Source organism: Anneissia japonica, unplaced genomic scaffold (genome assembly GCF_011630105.1).
Source record: "Anneissia japonica isolate Jap-2015-1 unplaced genomic scaffold, ASM1163010v1 scaffold287707_len98911_cov140, whole genome shotgun sequence".
NCBI lineage: Eukaryota > Metazoa > Echinodermata > Crinoidea > Comatulida > Comatulidae > Anneissia > Anneissia japonica.
Window position 1 is genome coordinate 1 of NW_022685976.1, and position 16387 is coordinate 16387.

The 16387-nt window shown below is 33.8% G+C and overlaps 2 protein-coding genes across 2 annotated transcripts; one reads left to right on the top strand and one right to left on the bottom strand.

Moving 5' to 3' along the window:
• Nucleotides 1-85: 85 nt before the first annotated feature.
• On the bottom strand, nucleotides 86-5953 carry LOC117113286 (spermatogenesis-associated serine-rich protein 1-like). The gene is made up of 7 exons (XM_033256590.1): nucleotides 5797-5953; nucleotides 5351-5489; nucleotides 3807-3910; nucleotides 3324-3485; nucleotides 2614-2737; nucleotides 2261-2323; nucleotides 86-1724 (listed from the first exon to the last, which is right to left on the bottom strand). The coding sequence occupies exons 1-7, from the start codon at nucleotides 5840-5842 to the stop codon at nucleotides 1589-1591; spliced, it is 774 nt and encodes a 257-aa protein (XP_033112481.1). The 5' UTR covers nucleotides 5843-5953; the 3' UTR covers nucleotides 86-1588.
• Nucleotides 5954-6173: 220 nt separating this feature from the next.
• Nucleotides 6174-14321, top strand: LOC117113294 (cilia- and flagella-associated protein 298-like). The gene is made up of 8 exons (XM_033256603.1): nucleotides 6174-6264; nucleotides 7332-7475; nucleotides 7937-8104; nucleotides 9318-9385; nucleotides 9956-10114; nucleotides 11254-11385; nucleotides 12188-12283; nucleotides 13414-14321. The coding sequence occupies exons 2-8, from the start codon at nucleotides 7337-7339 to the stop codon at nucleotides 13513-13515; spliced, it is 864 nt and encodes a 287-aa protein (XP_033112494.1). The 5' UTR covers nucleotides 6174-6264; nucleotides 7332-7336; the 3' UTR covers nucleotides 13516-14321.
• The last annotated feature ends 2066 nt before the right edge of the window (nucleotides 14322-16387 follow it).

Sequence of the window (16387 nt, forward strand, 5' to 3'; positions counted from 1 at the left end):
CCCCGCGGAGAGTATCGTTGTTAACCTTGTCTTAAGTCATACCATAACCACCATTTGTATAAAACCTATGGAAACAACGCAAGTGTACATAGCATTATAATTTATTGCATTATTAATATGAAAAAAATAAACATTTGATAACATGTACAAAATAATACATCTCTATACCAAAATCATATTTTGGAAACCCTGCTATTTTGATTACTCTTGCAGTGATTGATTAATTATTACATTAATGTTGTACAAGAGCACCACCATTGAATGACGTAAACTGTCAAATCTCAAAAAGAAAACCATATTGTAAAAAAAAGTTCACTTCGCTTGCTGATGTTTCTGCAGAATTTAAGTTTAATAGCCTGGAACGCAACTACTCAAATTGTCGGATGAGTACCAAGAAGATTCTATTTAATACCCTTTATACTTTATTTATGATACATTACTATAGTAACCCAGCTTGTTCCACTCACTCTAATATCAAACCCAGTGGGGCTATTGGATTACCAAGTTATAGAGAAAAGGGAACTTTTAAACAAATTTGCTGATGAATAGCAATGATAAAATAATGTGATGACTAGGTTTTTTTTTTAAAAGATGATATAAAAGCTGCAATGCTCAGGCAAAAGTAAGAATTTCTGTGGTGAATTCAGGGGGACCCCACCCCCCCCCCAACACTCTTAAAATACACTTATTAAAAACAAAATGAATAAAATATGAAGATTATTCAAATTTAAGTTTGAGGGTGCCATTGACAGGCATCTAGAGGTGCTATAATCTTATTTTTTTATTTTTACTTCCATCCCAATCATGTTTGGGATGATGTGGTCTAGATCATCATCTATGAAAGAAGTCCCTCTGTGGGCCCCCTCGATTTTACATTTCTGGATCCACCACTGAATAACAACCACATTATGTAATTACTTTAGAGTTTATAAATAAAAATGTCAACAATTGATAATTTGTACCGTTAATTGGCGTGAATTTTCGACATGCGACGTGTTGGTCGGTGATTAACGTTTGACCCAGTACTCTACCGTATTAGTTAACCATAGTCTGATTGCAACACTACCCCAAAATTAAGCAAAGTATATAACATTGAATCAGAGGTTTTGCAGTTAATTTAAGTGCGTCAGTTGGTCATGTGACCACCATTTGACCAACACGTAACATCATATCCTATATTATTTTTAAGGAAGACTAGTATAGCAACGATGTGTATAGTCAGTCCTATGCATATTATTAAACTCCTGCACCTATTTGGAAGACATGTATTAATAGCAATGAACAAAATATGTATGGACCAGGTCTTAAGTCTGGTTTTAATAAAAAAAAAAAAACATTTTCACTTGCATTTTTATATTTTAACAATTAGAAACAACATAATAGTTTTTACTGATAATAAAAATTATGGAATACAAATATTATGTGTATTATGTTTATTATTTACACATATACAAAAGTCAAAAGGAATTTACTTAAATTTCTATTATTGCATGAGCACCATATTTACAAAGGTCATGTATATAATGTTATATACTGTACATAAATACTAGCAGCAGCCATGGGATGGTAAAAAAATTATATCTAAATGCTAATATAATGTGTTCAGGTACCGAACGTCATCAGGAGATACTAAAGGCGCGGCAGGCTTCCACGAACTTAGGTCATGGACCATGGCCACGTCATCTTGAAGTCTGCGTTGTCTTTCCTTCACAACATAAGGCTCTCTAAATAGAAATAAAATGGTGACTTGTTGATAGTAAGAAGAAAGTAACTGTGTAGTTGAAAATACACTACTTCCAACCTCTATTCAGAAGACAGCCTTATTAAGAGGACATTTTTTTTGCCCCAAAGGTGTCCCCACCACAATAGGGGTTCTACTGTAATCTTGATTTTATACATGATGGAAGTATATTTCATATAAGATGATGAAAAAATAGTATTTTATACAATGTCTGGGTGTAGGATGCACCTACTCCCCCATGGTAGCAAATTAGTTCCACTAAGTGACTTAAAATACTAAAACCATTAAGTTTTCATTGGAATAGGGATTTTGTTTTGCATTCTCGATTTTCGCACCCCTCAGTTTCGTATCCTCAATTTTTGCACCCCTGAAAAAACCAGCCTATGCTTCTGCAATGTATGTCGGGCATCCAAAGTTTAAGCCATACACGACGAAGACATAAAATAAACTTCAAAGTTTCCTATACATAGCCACCAAAAGTTTTAATGTAATACTGAGAAGAATGTAGTTTTACTGTACCTTGTGATTTCTGGCAATTTTTGAAGAGGAACGAATGTGTCTGGCTTCTTGGTAGGTGGCCCACTATTAACATAAAAGTAAAGTCAATCAGTTTTTGTTTTTGTAACAAATAAACCTGGACATGTTGCAATATTAAATTGGACAATCCTTGGACACCTAAAATGTTTGTCATCTCTGGCGTCACGACTCTCCAACAGGGCTTTTTCCATGGACCTCACTGACATTTGTTGGGAACTGTCAGCCACCCTGTTGGATAGCTTAGTGTTGCCCTCGAAAATTCCTAAAGGTGCTGCTGCTAAACAAATATGCCTCTCACACAATAATTGTTAAAAAAATAATGCCTGTAAACTCACCCAAAGTTGACAATAGGCCTGCATGATCCCCTCTTGTGAAAGTTAGGAGAGTACTCAACTACCTGGTAGTTTTTATCCCCAGGGGATGCATATGGAAATTCCCTTTTCTGCCATATTGAATTGTCTATGGAATAAACAACAAAATCAGTAAATCTAATAGAAGACATTTAAATATGCTTCAAGGTACCTCTAAAAGGTAGTAGATTTTAGATTTTGAAATCAGGAGTGTGCAGGGGCAGATCCACAGATGTCCGAAAGGTGGAGGTGGGGGGCGAAAGAAGGACCAAAAGGGGGTCGAAAGTCGAGATAAATTAACATTACTCTAGGGGGTCCGAAATTTTTTTTTTTGACACCCGAAAATAACCTCTGAGGCATTTTGGACGATCAATTATTTTTTTTTTTTTTTTTTTTTTTCTTTCCAAAAGGGGAGACCAGAGCCAGTCTCCCCCCCCCCCCAAATCCATCCCTGAGCAAAGCTATGGCTTGGAAAATCTAACAGTAATCAGAATATTCATACAGTCAAACCAAAGATTGGGGTGTAGTCGGGGAAGCATACCATGTGTTCCTGGATCCGCTAACTGACATTATAAGACACTATAAGAAAGTCACATGCATTAGTCTCAGAACCGTTACTTGGTTTTAAAAGACCATGATAATTAATTATTATGGAGGACCCATATTAATCATAATGAATTTACAGGACTACGTACATTTCCGCCTTTTACCATATAACATTGAATGAGTTATTTCATTGGCCGATGTTAAGTTGTTTATATGCTGAATTTCTCCACTGCTGCCTGTAAAGAAACACTTCTTCCCTATTGTGTTGTCAGGATAGTAGGTCCACTCTCCATATGTTTGTCTTGTCATGTCTAAAAATAAACATGAATGTGGGTGTAAACATTTAGAATAATAAACACATGGATACTGTATACTCTATTGCAAAGCATTTTGTAAAATCAGGGGGTTGTTTCATGGTTGTCAGGGGTGGATTTAGGGAGGGCCGGGCTGGCTATTTTTGGGCACCTACAACACAAACGTTTTGGAACAGGGGTTTCACGGTCTTTACCAGCTTTGGTCTTTAATTAGAAAAAATTAATCTTATAAAAATAAAAAGATAGACAGCCACTCGGGGGTCGCAGAAACATTGGGGCCTGGGTATTTCATTAGAGTGAGGCATGTAATGAACTTACCTGGGAATGACCTTTGTCCTATTGGAAGGCATTGTGGATGTTTAGCCTCCGGGTCTGATGGATGTGGTATATAGCTAATTCTCGATTCCCAGTCTGGTCCATTGCTGAAATTAGTTTGAAAACATGGTATGTATTATAGTACTGTAATGTAATGTTTTAAAATAATCTTTAGAAGGTTTATTCCAAAGTGACAAGTAGTTTGAGAAATATTTTATGTGCATAATATACAATAAAATTTGATATTTCAATTTTTTATTATATATTTAAATACGTTTTTAAGCTAATTAAATTAGGAAATACTTTCTTGAATGGGCCTATTAAAAAAAAAAAACAACAATGATAAGTAAATATCTAATTAGCAAAATACAGTAATACCATTCTTGTATATTTCATCTCCTTGTTAACCATGAAAAAGTAACTTACTTATACTGATGTTATATAAAAACTGATTTTTTTTTTCTCTTAATAATCTGTGTTTTATGTAAAGTTGTAAGACTATATTTTTATCATCAATGTATTGGCTGGAAGTTTATCTTTAAATAATATTAAGTCTGTATTAATTACTAAAACTAAACTGATTTATGTCTCAGACTCTCGTTGGGAGTTGAAAACTTATTCAATTCTTTGATTTTAATGTTGGTCACTTTTATTTTATATTTAGGCCTAAGTGTTGATTTTTTCATGTAAGCCCCTAATTGTCTACACTATCAAATTTGATATGACAAAAAAATGTGATGTGTCCATATAGGGCCTATGAGCATGATGACGTAGGCCTTATCAAATTGTATCAAAAAAAGTTGAACATGTTCAACTCTATGTTCCATCAAATTTTATGTGACGCTTTTTTATGATGAAATTTGATAGTGTAGACAAAGCTTAATATTTTTTAAGAGGTCCAGGCTCTCATCCAGCTGATTGGCTTTGTCTAGGACAGTTTACAGGGATGGGTATAGGGATACACTTTCATAATAAATAAATTTAGATTAAGAAATTATATATTTTGATTGATTTTTCTTAACTTTAAAACACAGTACAGTTTAACTCATAGGCCTAATTATATGCATGACTTATCAACAATGAATGAGAAGCCTAATATTACTATATAAAGAAGGCTAAAACAGAGAATTTTGTCTGATTTAAGGGCAAATAGAAAAATGTATTAGATTATCACTCAAGCCCGCGTCAAAAATTCGGGAGATAGGCCTATTGATGCGGGAATAAAAAAATTTCCGCATCAATTATTTCAACAGCATAAAAATAACAATACAATTTTGTGACTTCAAATACAATTTCTTTAAGAAAATATAAAATTAAACCAATTTTTATACAATATTTACTATTACAGACCAAATATAAACAGCCCCTCTTGTCGATAAAAACAAAAGCGAAATAATCTATTGTTCGGAAAAAAAAAAACCAAAAAAAAAAAAACCGCCCTCCCTCATCAATTTAAAAAAAAAAGAGTGATAATCTAATATTAATAATTTTTTCTATGTGCCCTAAATATAATATTAATAGAATGTTCATAAATATGAATGAACCACCTGGAATACTTGACTTTTATAGACTTTCCATGTGGTTTCCAATCTGGCTGAGTTCCGTAACCGGGATGAATATAAACACGCCCACTTGGTTTAATCTTTGTTTTGCCTTTTTCCTCTTGAAAATGTCGCCTTTCTCTTTCTAAAGAACCAAGAAAAAGAAGTAAAAATAAGGTTAATATTTCCAGTAATACTAATAATAGGCCTATTTCTATTATTAGGCCCTATGTAAAAGTCAAGTTCAAGTGTTTTTGTCAAGTTCTGTGTTTTTAATTAGGGATTAAAACCACAGGAAACGCCCTTAAATGTTGAGGTAACGGGGTGACTAGATCGATGGAGTGTTGTTACTAAGTGCACTGTGCTGTGTCTTTTTAAGTATCGCTGTACCGTTTACGTACGTACAACTTACTAGTTTATAGATGTATTTACACTTCAAAAATGTTGCTTACCTTTCTTTCCAGGAACCCCAACTTCTGTTATAATATGTTGAGCCATTCAACTACTCAATTCGTAGTATACTCTCTTCACTTGTGGAAATGTTTATACCTTTGTTACTTCTAATACATGTTTAGTACTTAGTTTTTCGAGTTTGTTCTCATTCATGCTTATTCAATAATATGCTTCATGTTACCTAGCAACGCTTGGCTCGTTCATAGCTATACAATTTGCATTACTCTAAATTTCTTATATGAATGTTTAATTAATACATTTGCTATATTAAAACGTTTAATCCTCAATGGTAAATTATTAAATACGTTTCATTTTAATATAATGTTTTATAAAAAAAAAAATAATGATATTATAACCTGAACATTTGGACATTAATTACTTCCACAACATCAACAACAAAGTTTCCTGCTGTAGCTCTGTGAATGAGAGAGTCGCGTGTCGTTTCACTTCATACCTCCCTGCAATATGTAAGGAATATTTACAAATATTACTAATTTATCTGAGTTCAGTATGTTTTCTTTCAGTTATATAGGCCCACGTAACTATCGGTAGTGTAGTAAGCAGCCCCGGCTGGTGTAAAATGGCTAGACTGAGGGCCCTTCCTGCGTGCGGTCACCCATCAGGCCGGATGCGATCCATTCCTGGCAGGCTAGGCACAGGCCTAGGCTTAGTAAATAGGCCTAGGCCTAGATAGTAGAATAACTAAACATATATTTTGTAAATAAATGTCTAAAACACCGTGACTTACTGTGTACATGAATTCCTCCTTTTTCAGCTTACTATTCTATTTGGTAAGAACCACCAATTTGGTGACCAAAGATTAGAAGTAAGGAAGATTGTCAGTGACAGTGTTGTTGATATTGATTATTATTAGTTAATTAGCAAGTATTATCACTGAAAAGTGCCTAGGCCTAGGCCTATTTTGTTTTTAAGAAAAAAAATACTATATAGTATTATGCTGAATAATAATGAGGAACTCTCAGCTTCATTTGTGATGATCTATCACATTTAACTAACACATGATAACTTTTAAAAAGGGCAAATAGAAAAATTTATTTTAGAATAGATTATCACTCCCGCTCGGGAAATATTGATGCGGGAGTAAAAGCAAAACATTTTTTTTTTTGCCACATCAATTATTTCAACAGCATAAAATAACAATGCAATTTTGTGACTTCAAATACATTTTCTTTAAAAAACTATAATATTAAACCAGTTTTTATACAAAGTCCATATTTAAAGGCCCGGTACAGGCCAAAATATAAACAGTCCCTCCCTCATCGATAAAAACAAAAGCGAAATAATTTATTGTAGCGATTAAAAAAAAACGAAAAAAAATATAATTTTGATTGTTGTTTAAGGTGATTGTGATATTTTTGTGATAGTGGTTAATTGCCCTCAATCGCTCAAGTAGCAATGCATAATTGAATTTTGAATCTTGAACCTCTTGAATATTAGGCCTATAACCTACCAACAACAAATTGCAGTTTCTAATTTAACGGTTATTGCTGATGTTTGTTTTTTTTTTCCCCAGAGATTATGGTGCGCCTGTTGATTAAGAAAGCTGATGAAACCCAATTCCTGTTTGAGACAACAGTGACTGTTGTAGTACAAGACCTTCTCAATGAATTGACAGAAATTTATAATGCTAGACTTAAAGTTGATAGGATATGCACAGGTAAATATCTCAAGAGCATCAAGTTTATTCCACAGGTGTCATAATATTTAAATCAAGACTATCCAGGTTACCTATAATTGAATCCAAGGACACCAGTGTTAAACACTCAGTACTTATCCTTGATAATGTGTTAATCCAATTAATATAGTGAGATAACGTAACATTAGTTTATCGAGGGCGGGTTGAGCTAATGATAACCAATATGGCTACGTCATCCCCTAATGTAACATATCTGTCAAAATGTAGTCCATCCATGCCTTTTACACGAATCAATGATCATATTCATCTATTTTCAAGGAATGTGTTACGCACAAATGACAATAATGTAGATGACTTATTTGTATTCGTTACTGTTTTCGTAAGGGTATGCAACTCGCTATTATATAATACTTAAGTAGTTTCCTCCATCAAAACACATCTTTACCAAGAGTTTAATATTGGTTTTCTTACTATATTGTTAGAACTTGGTGAACTTGCAAAACATGGCATATCGTTACCCCCAAATATGCAAGGCCTGGCTGATGAACAGATTGCTGATTTGAAACTGAAAGATGAATGGGCAGATAAATGTATTCCAAGTGGTGGCGCTATTGTAAATCTAGACCCAATCGGAAGACGGAATGGTCAAGGTACAGTACACTTTGCTATCTCATTTTATTTGTTATATTTAAATATACATGGGGTTGAGTTGACTTGGGGTCGAGTTGACTGGAGCCGAGTTGACTTGGGGCAGTGTTGACCTGCTTTCTCCTGACTACTTGAGACCGATTTGACTACATGGGGCTGAGTTGATAGAGTATATGGGGTCGAGTTGGCTTGGGGCTGAGTTGACTTGAGGCTGATTTAACTTGGGGCCGAGTTGAATTCAGTGTTGAGGAAGTCAAATATTTTATATTTTCATTGCCCACCATGGATAGATAATTAAATGTTTGCATGGTTTTTTTTCCAGATTTTATCAGAAGAGAAATAATAAAACTATTAACCTTTAATAATAAAGCCAGGTTTTCTACTGTGATTGTAATAGGTCTTTATACCAAAGTCTCAAAAACGCTTGTGCTGTGGACTAGCTCGTACAGTAACTATTGCCCTATGGGTCACTTTGTGTCTGAGCTACCCGGTAAACTGTTACAAGCTACTCTAGTCTGTCTACAACAGGGGCTGTGTGGACCAGTGCCCCAAAGTAACACCTGCTTATCTTGAAGGATGTACTGTACTGGGTTCTGCAATGTGCACAAGAGTCAGTTTGTGTACACATGGGGGTGGGCATATAAAAATCGGTTGGAGGGCCAAAGTGAATTTTTGATTTTACACTGAGGGGACACACCCAAATTTTGATGTTTACAGTGCACTTCCAAAAGCCACCAAGCATTGCTTTTATACCACTTTATTCAAAGTTTTAATATTACTTTTTACAGATGATCGGTGTCGGGCCATGAAAAAACAAGGTGTTTTCTAGCAAATGTTGCTTGGTGCGCACATATATTGTTTTTAATTCATTTTCGCGTGCCGCACAAAAGTCACTGTCGGGCCGCACTTTGCCCACATGTGGTGTACATTGGGTCTATGGGTAGTCCTTATCTGAGAAAACGAGTGTGGCATTCGAACCATTGCCGATATGGCTGTACATATAGCAGCCCCCTGCCTTAAACCCTCGACCATTCAAACTCACCACTGTCACACACTTTAAAGAAAAAAACTAAATCTCAATAATTGATTGTTCTAATGTCTTGAGTTATACAGTATCTCTTTTATTTTTAATTATTTAGTTATTTAATTTAGTTTTTTTTGTAGAGTATGTAAGCTAACAGATAAATACAATTTTGATTCATATTCGTTTTTTAGCACCAAACGAGAAGATGGCTGATGTCATTTCCAGAACTGTCAGTGAAGCCAAGAAGATAATATCAAATGTAAGTTTTTTTTTTTATAAATTATTGATAATTATAAATTTTGGATTGTAATTAATTTTTCTATCATTTTTGTATTAATTTTTTTTTTAAATACTATTAGTATATTCAGGGCGTAGGCTGATATTGGCCAGAAGGGTTGCAAAAATTCAGAATTCGGATCTTATAATCCCTATTCCAATGAAAACTTAATGGTCATTTTTGAGTACTTTAACCCATGTAGTGCAACTAATTTGCCACTATGAGTGAACCCCTCCACCCTTAGCCTACGCCCATATTATTATGGATATTGTTACTGTATAATTATTAACATGGCTAAATATAATTTTTTAAATAAGTAATGATGATATTATTATTATTATTATTAGTGTTATAAAGGAGAAGTTTACCAATTGTCCACCCCCTGGATATTGTTGCTAAAGTCATGCTTGTAATACACTCCCATATTCCTGGGCCTGTTTCTGATCGGTCAGTTGTTAAGTTTGATTGACACTTCGGAAAGGTCCATTACTAAAATGGGGTGTTTGAGTATAGTTCCAGTGTTTAGTATTAGAACTGTGTTAAATCTTACAGAAGCAAGCTTCAGCCAATGTTTGCATGACAAAGCAGATGGTACAAGATGCCTTGGATCAGCTGCGTGGTGCCGTCATGATTGTCTATCCTATGGGACTACCTCCTCATGACCCTATCCAGATGGAAATTGAAAACCAGGAAGATCTGCAAGGCCAACAGGTAAAGTTTCCTTACAAGGCTATGTTTTTTATTTAGATTGAGTTCTTTAAGATGATCAGTGTATAGTTGTTTTCGTTATTATGTGCAATAATTTTATGTTCCTAATTTTACTAATTTTCAATTTATAAAAGTCTATGTTTTTAATTAAGATTGATTTCCTTAAGATGATCAGTGTATGGTTGTTTTCGTTATTATGTGCAATAATTTTGTGTTCCTAATTCTATTACTTTTTCAATTTATAAAAGTCTGTGTTTTTAAATAAGATTTGAGTTCCTTTGATCAATGTGAGGTTGTTTTTGTTATATGTGCAATTGATCGAGTTCCTACTCCACATATCAAGCACCCTGAGCATCTTACATTAGATGGATATGTGCGCTATATAAAACTACACTGTTATTATTATTGTTATAATTTTATGTTTCTAATTTTATAAAATAATATTTCAATTTTATAAGTCTTTGTTTTTTGTTAAGATTGAGTCCCTTAAAATAATTAGTGTGTGGTTGTTTTTGTTATTATGTGCAATAATGTTATGTTCCGAACTTTAATAATATTTTAATCAATTAATTTAAGAATAATTAATTCAAATATTTTTATAGTGCATCACAATTTGTTGTAATCAATGAAATAGTTGGTGTGTAATTTTTGAAGTGATATTACTGTTTATGTTTTTCTTGTTAATGTTTGTCTACATGTTTTTTTTTTGTTTCCATTTTTAAAATTGTATTTTTGTGTTTGTGTGTGCAATATTTTCTTTTTCATTTTAGATAATTTCATTATTATTAATATTTTATTTTTATATTCCTATTCTACTAATTTTAATGTTTTGTCCATTTTTATTGTAATTTTTAAATTTTGTATAACAATGTATAATGTTTCAAGGATGTACTGTTTATATATTTTATATATTTTTGTAAATGCAATTATTTCAGCACTGGCTGCCTTTTGTAATTTTTTTTTGCTTTGATTATACCAAATAAATAAAAAAAATAATATATTTTGTTGATATCAGATTTATTTATATCATAAATAAATCTGACCAAACATTTTTTTAACTACTATTCTGGTGTCTATAGTTTTTTGTAAATTGATTTTTGCACTGTTAACATCAATGCATATATTCATCTACTGTGTTTTAGGCATCCTTACAAGTTCTTGAAACACCAAATACTTCACTCTGGTTCTCTGGAAAAGAAATGAAAGGAGATAAGAAACTGCAAGACTATGTTGGAAAGAATGAAAAAACAAAGATTATTGCAAAGTTACAGAAGGTAAACCCAGTTTCAAATTGATTGGAATTCACAAAAGTATCATAATGACTAAAACTTTATTTACGTTGAAGCAATGAACTGTTCAAGTGAACCCCACCCTCTTGGGTATTGATGCTAAAGGTCCCAAAAATGACTGTGTAAACACATATTCATGGCCAAGTTCGGATTAGTAAGTTGTTCAGTTTGAGTGACTTGCCAAAAATGTTTTTATTCAGAAGTTTTTACTGTATTATTATTATTTTTATGGTGTATTTATTTGAACAAAAACATTAACAGTGCATTATGAGATTAAACTATGAAGACAGAATGTCAAGGCAGAAACCCAGAAAGCAAAGTTTATTGTTAAAATGATACTTCCGGTTGAGACTACCATCTGCGGTAGAAGCCTGCTCCGAAGCCTTCATTTTGAAGTTGGCGCTAAATCCTGAAGAAGAAGAAGAAATTAATAGTAATGGTAGACTTACATACAGGGCAGTTTTGCGGGAGAGGGCCAAGCCAGCCCAAGCTGCCCTTTCCCTTTCGGAAATAAAAAAATATAAAGAAAGAAAAAGAAATTATTGAATGCCAAAAGGCCTCAGAGGTTATTTCTGGGCATCTAGAAAACAAAAATTTCCCCCTAGGGTTCTTTTACTGCTACTTCTACAGTAATACTGGAACAGGGCTCGACTGGGTGTACTGGGGTATTGTTGTTCTTTTACCACCCTCCCCCCCCCCTCTCTTTGGATATCTCTGGGACCGCCCCTGCATAGTACATAATGCTAAACTTGTGAAATGTGAAATCTTGTCAATGTTATTTTTACAGAAGGGCCAAGGGCCTCCAGGGAGGGAGCGGATATTTTCAGAAGAGGAACAAAAGGCAATGATGGCCCATGCATACAAAAAGCAAGAAGAATTCAAGGTACAGTTAAATAATAATATATTATAAATATAATGAAATTAATTAGTATTATTCAAAATTGTGGTGATAATGGTGATGATGAGATGGCGCTGTGGAAGAGTGGCAGACAGTGGTGCAGATGACAATGATGATGAAGAAGATAATAGAGAGTGTAAAGATGGTGAAGATTATAAAGATTATGATGATTATATTGTTGATGATAATGAAGATAATTGGTGATGATGGTGATGATGAGGATAAGGACAGTGACAGCGACAGTGACAGCAGCAGTAATGATGTTGGGATGATGATGAAGATGATGGCGACTATAATAGCGATTGGGGAGGTGATGGCAATGGTGATGGGGGGGGGGCGTGATTGTCATGGTAATGGTTGTGGTTGTTGGTTGATGAAGATGGCAATGATGATTATAAGGATAATGAATATTATGATAGAATGCTCTAATAGCCTACATCAGTGAATTAGGAAAACCGGTCTTAAAGATATATATATACTGTATATATATATATATATATATATATATATATAAAACACTGTCAGTGTAATAATAATATAACGTTTATAATATGCATATAATATAAAAATGGTAATAAATTTACTTTCAGCTCTGTTGCAACTATCAAGCTTTCTTTGACAAAAACTGTTGTGTGCCCTTATATAGTCATGATATGCCCATTTATGGTCATGATGACATCAGAATTTGATAGTGTGGACAGGGTGTTACTTGGCAGAGGAAATATATTCTGCTTCTATTTGGCAATTGAAAGCTATTAACTTTCTGAAGCCCTCTCCAGATTTAATTTAACAAAACATGTTGTATGCCCATATATAGTCATAATGTTGCCTAATAGTCACGATGTGATGTCATCATGATGATGGGCTTTAGTTGACAGTGGAAATATATTCAATATATAATAAAGATAATAACTTTCCTAAATGTACAAAGATATTAAGATATTCAGATATTGAATTTTATTGATCTAGTAGTTTATTAGGATCAACCAGGGAGTTGTTATCATCATTCTAACAACTCCCTGGTTCAGCATACAGTTTGCTGTATCGTTTTAAGGAGCTTGGAAATTTGTCAGCTTTGTGTATTTATGTGCTCGTTATTTCTTTTTTTCATCCAGAAACTAGAACAAGATAACGATGATGCCTATTTGAACTCCCAGTGGGCAGATTCAAGTTCTTTAAAGAAGCAGTTCCACGGTTTAAAGAACATCAAATGGTGACAAAGTTTCAGCAATCGACGGTGCAACGACACATAGACACACGATCATAGACTCAGAGGAATGACGGACCCATAAACAGATGGCAGACCCACAGACAAATGACAGAACCAGAAACTAATTTTATTTTATTTTATTTGGAATCTCTAATAACACATTCACATAAATATACATGTATAAATTATTACATTAATTTATTTATTTATTCACTATATTTGAATAAGTAACCCTTGCAGATTAAATCAAAATACAGGGGCCCGCTTAAAAATTCATAGTATAATACAAATTTTAAAATATGTTACTTCTTTAATGCACTTTTAACTTAAAATACAGCAGTAAATCTTGCCTTGAATAAAATAAACTGAAAAAAAGTCAATGTCAAATGAGTAAGGTCACAACATTTAGTTTTTGACTAATGATTTTATTTATTGAATTTTACCAATACTGACATATATATATATATATATATACGGTAAAGTTGGAATATTAAGAAAGTGTATGTCAAAAAAATACTCTAAAATACATAAAGACTTAAGATTGTTGATGGTAAATATAATTTTTTTTGGAGTGTTCACCGAATTATGAAATAATTCTGGTTTTTTTGAGATGCATATCATGAATTTTGAGTGTTTCTAGCTTTGTGGAAGCGATTTGGCGCAGTGGGATCGGTTTGGTTTCTCCAACCTCGAGGTCGGGGTTTCAATCTCTCACTGTGCATTTTACTTGTGTCCTTAAGCAAGGCACCGTCTTTATCTGCATTGCTTCCCTCCACACAGGAGTATAAATGGGTACCTGGTCAGGTTGCCGGGTACCTGGTCAGGTTGCCGGCTCCTGCGTTGATTACCAGCAGCACATAAAAGCCTGTGGAACCAATAACCAGGGAAAAGAACTTCGCTATATAACCTCATGGAAGAGGCCCATTATAGTGCCTATTCCACTACCATTAACAGTAATATAATTATTATGTGTGAAAATGTATTATTCTAGTTTCTCCAGCATAAGTCCACTTCCCTTGAACATAAAATTGGGCAAGTTTTCGGAAGTGGGTTAATCCCCATTTTTTTTTTTTCAAATGCTATTTTCTCAGCACTATATGTCTAATTTAAAGACAGTATTTAATTTTTTTTTTTCTAAGAATATCTGTAAAAGCCATAGCCTGCGTTTTTAAAGAGGTGGGATTTTAGCCGACGTGGGCTTATACCGAGGAAATACGGTAATTGGCTGAAATAGATAATTGAAATATGTATTTAAAAAGTTCCATTTTGTGTTAATATAAATCGACACTATAGTATTTTTAAATTGCGGTTGAGAGCTTTGTATTCCAGCTTTGGAAGAACACTTTTTCTCCATTGTTGGAAAATTAGTTCCAAAGGAGTTATTATTGCAAAATATTAAAAGTAGTACTGGAATTTGATGGGAAAATTTTTTTGATTGTCGAAAGATGATGATATGATTGTTTTATATAATTTGTAAATTTTGTATGGTTTTGACAAAATCCGTAATATGCAGATATTTTAGACATCAGAATTCACGGTCTAAAAGTACAGTACCGTACTCGCGCGAATAAGCGCCCGGGCGCTTAAAATATTTTGTTGCACTTTCTCAGGGGCGCTTATTTAAACGGGGCGCTTATTTAAATGGAGCGCTTATGAAAACAGAGTGGAAATTGAGGGGTTCTTATAGGAAATTATTAAATTCAAGAGGCACCTTTTGAATGAAAAAAGATTATATATAAGGACATTACGAATGGTGGTTAGAAAAGATAATCGTCCAGACATGGCACATGACAAAAATGAGTGAAAATTTACATAACAGCAAAATAGCAGATGCAATTAGTGGTGGTGGGTAGTGGTTAGCTTGTTGGCCATCGGCCGATTGAGATGAGCAGGATCGTTGTATTGTTTTCTTGAAAACTCAGATGAGAATGTGCTAAAGGTCGGAAAAAGAAGAGGAGTAGGGCTAGGCATAGACAAATAGTGTAAAAAGAGTAAAGTTGGAAATATACTGTCTGTCCGGGGATCGGAGCTCTCATCTGTCCAAGAGAAATATCCTCATTTTGATATCGACCGAGAAGAATGTTATCCAATCTACAGCTCAAATCATCCCAACAACCACAGTCCCAGGATTGATTGGATTATTGACTTGCTAAAAAGAAAATCTTATGAGGGAGCGCTTATTCAAATTAGAAACGGCGCTTATTCAAACGGGGCGCTTATTCGCATGAGTACGGTATACAGAGTAGTGTTTTGTATTTCTGTAATAAAGTTAGCAGGTGAGATGCAGAGTGTTTCTGTAATAGTCTGTTGCACTTTCTTCAAATAAATAAATGAAAGATAAGTATTCTATTCTATGTGTTGTGTGTCTATTCATAGTTAATACAGTATTTGAATCATTCATGTTAATACTGTACCAATGAGAAATTGATTGATTGAATGATCATGGATCAATTGGATCATTTCACTCTATGTTCAACCATTAAAGTTTTTTATTGAACAGCATAGCATGGCCTTTTATCTGAGATTGGTTAAAAATTTTTCAGGGGTGGCGCCTACGGGGTGGATGAATTAGTTTTTAAATGAATGGTTTGATTTTTGATTAGATGATTTGGTTTTTGTATGGGCTTCTTTTCGATTCTACTTTGCTGGGGGACTTCAATTAGAGAGTGGCTTCTTCTCGAGATATTTTATGGGGGTTCTATTCGAGGTTTTACGGTGTTTCTTGTCAATTGCATTAGTTGTTCTCCATCTCTTCATTCACTTTTCTCAAATTTCTGTTTCGTCGTCATTGGCTATAAACATTGTATCAATCCCCCAAACATTTTATATAGTGGGATGATAAAGCTTTTTTAAAGTGATCTACTAGTACACCGGGCTTT

Bases quoted from the DNA above. Each gene is read 5' to 3' on its own strand.
- LOC117113294 (XM_033256603.1), top strand. From the start codon at position 7,337: ATGGTGCGCCTGTTGATTAAGAAAGCTGATGAAACCCAATTCCTGTTT. The intron at 9,386-9,955 runs GTAAGTTTTTTT...TAAATCTTACAG, and splicing joins CCAAGAAGATAATATCAAAT to AAGCAAGCTTCAGCCAATGT. The intron at 11,386-12,187 runs GTAAACCCAGTT...TTATTTTTACAG, and splicing joins TTATTGCAAAGTTACAGAAG to AAGGGCCAAGGGCCTCCAGG.
- LOC117113286 (XM_033256590.1), bottom strand. From the start codon at position 5,842: ATGGCTCAACATATTATAACAGAAGTTGGGGTTCCTGGAAAGAAAG. The intron at 3,911-5,350 runs GTGGTTCATTCA...AACTAATTTCAG, and splicing joins ATAAAAGTCAAGTATTCCAG to CAATGGACCAGACTGGGAAT. The intron at 2,738-3,323 runs GTACGTAGTCCT...TTTATTCCATAG, and splicing joins ATATGGTAAAAGGCGGAAAT to ACAATTCAATATGGCAGAAA.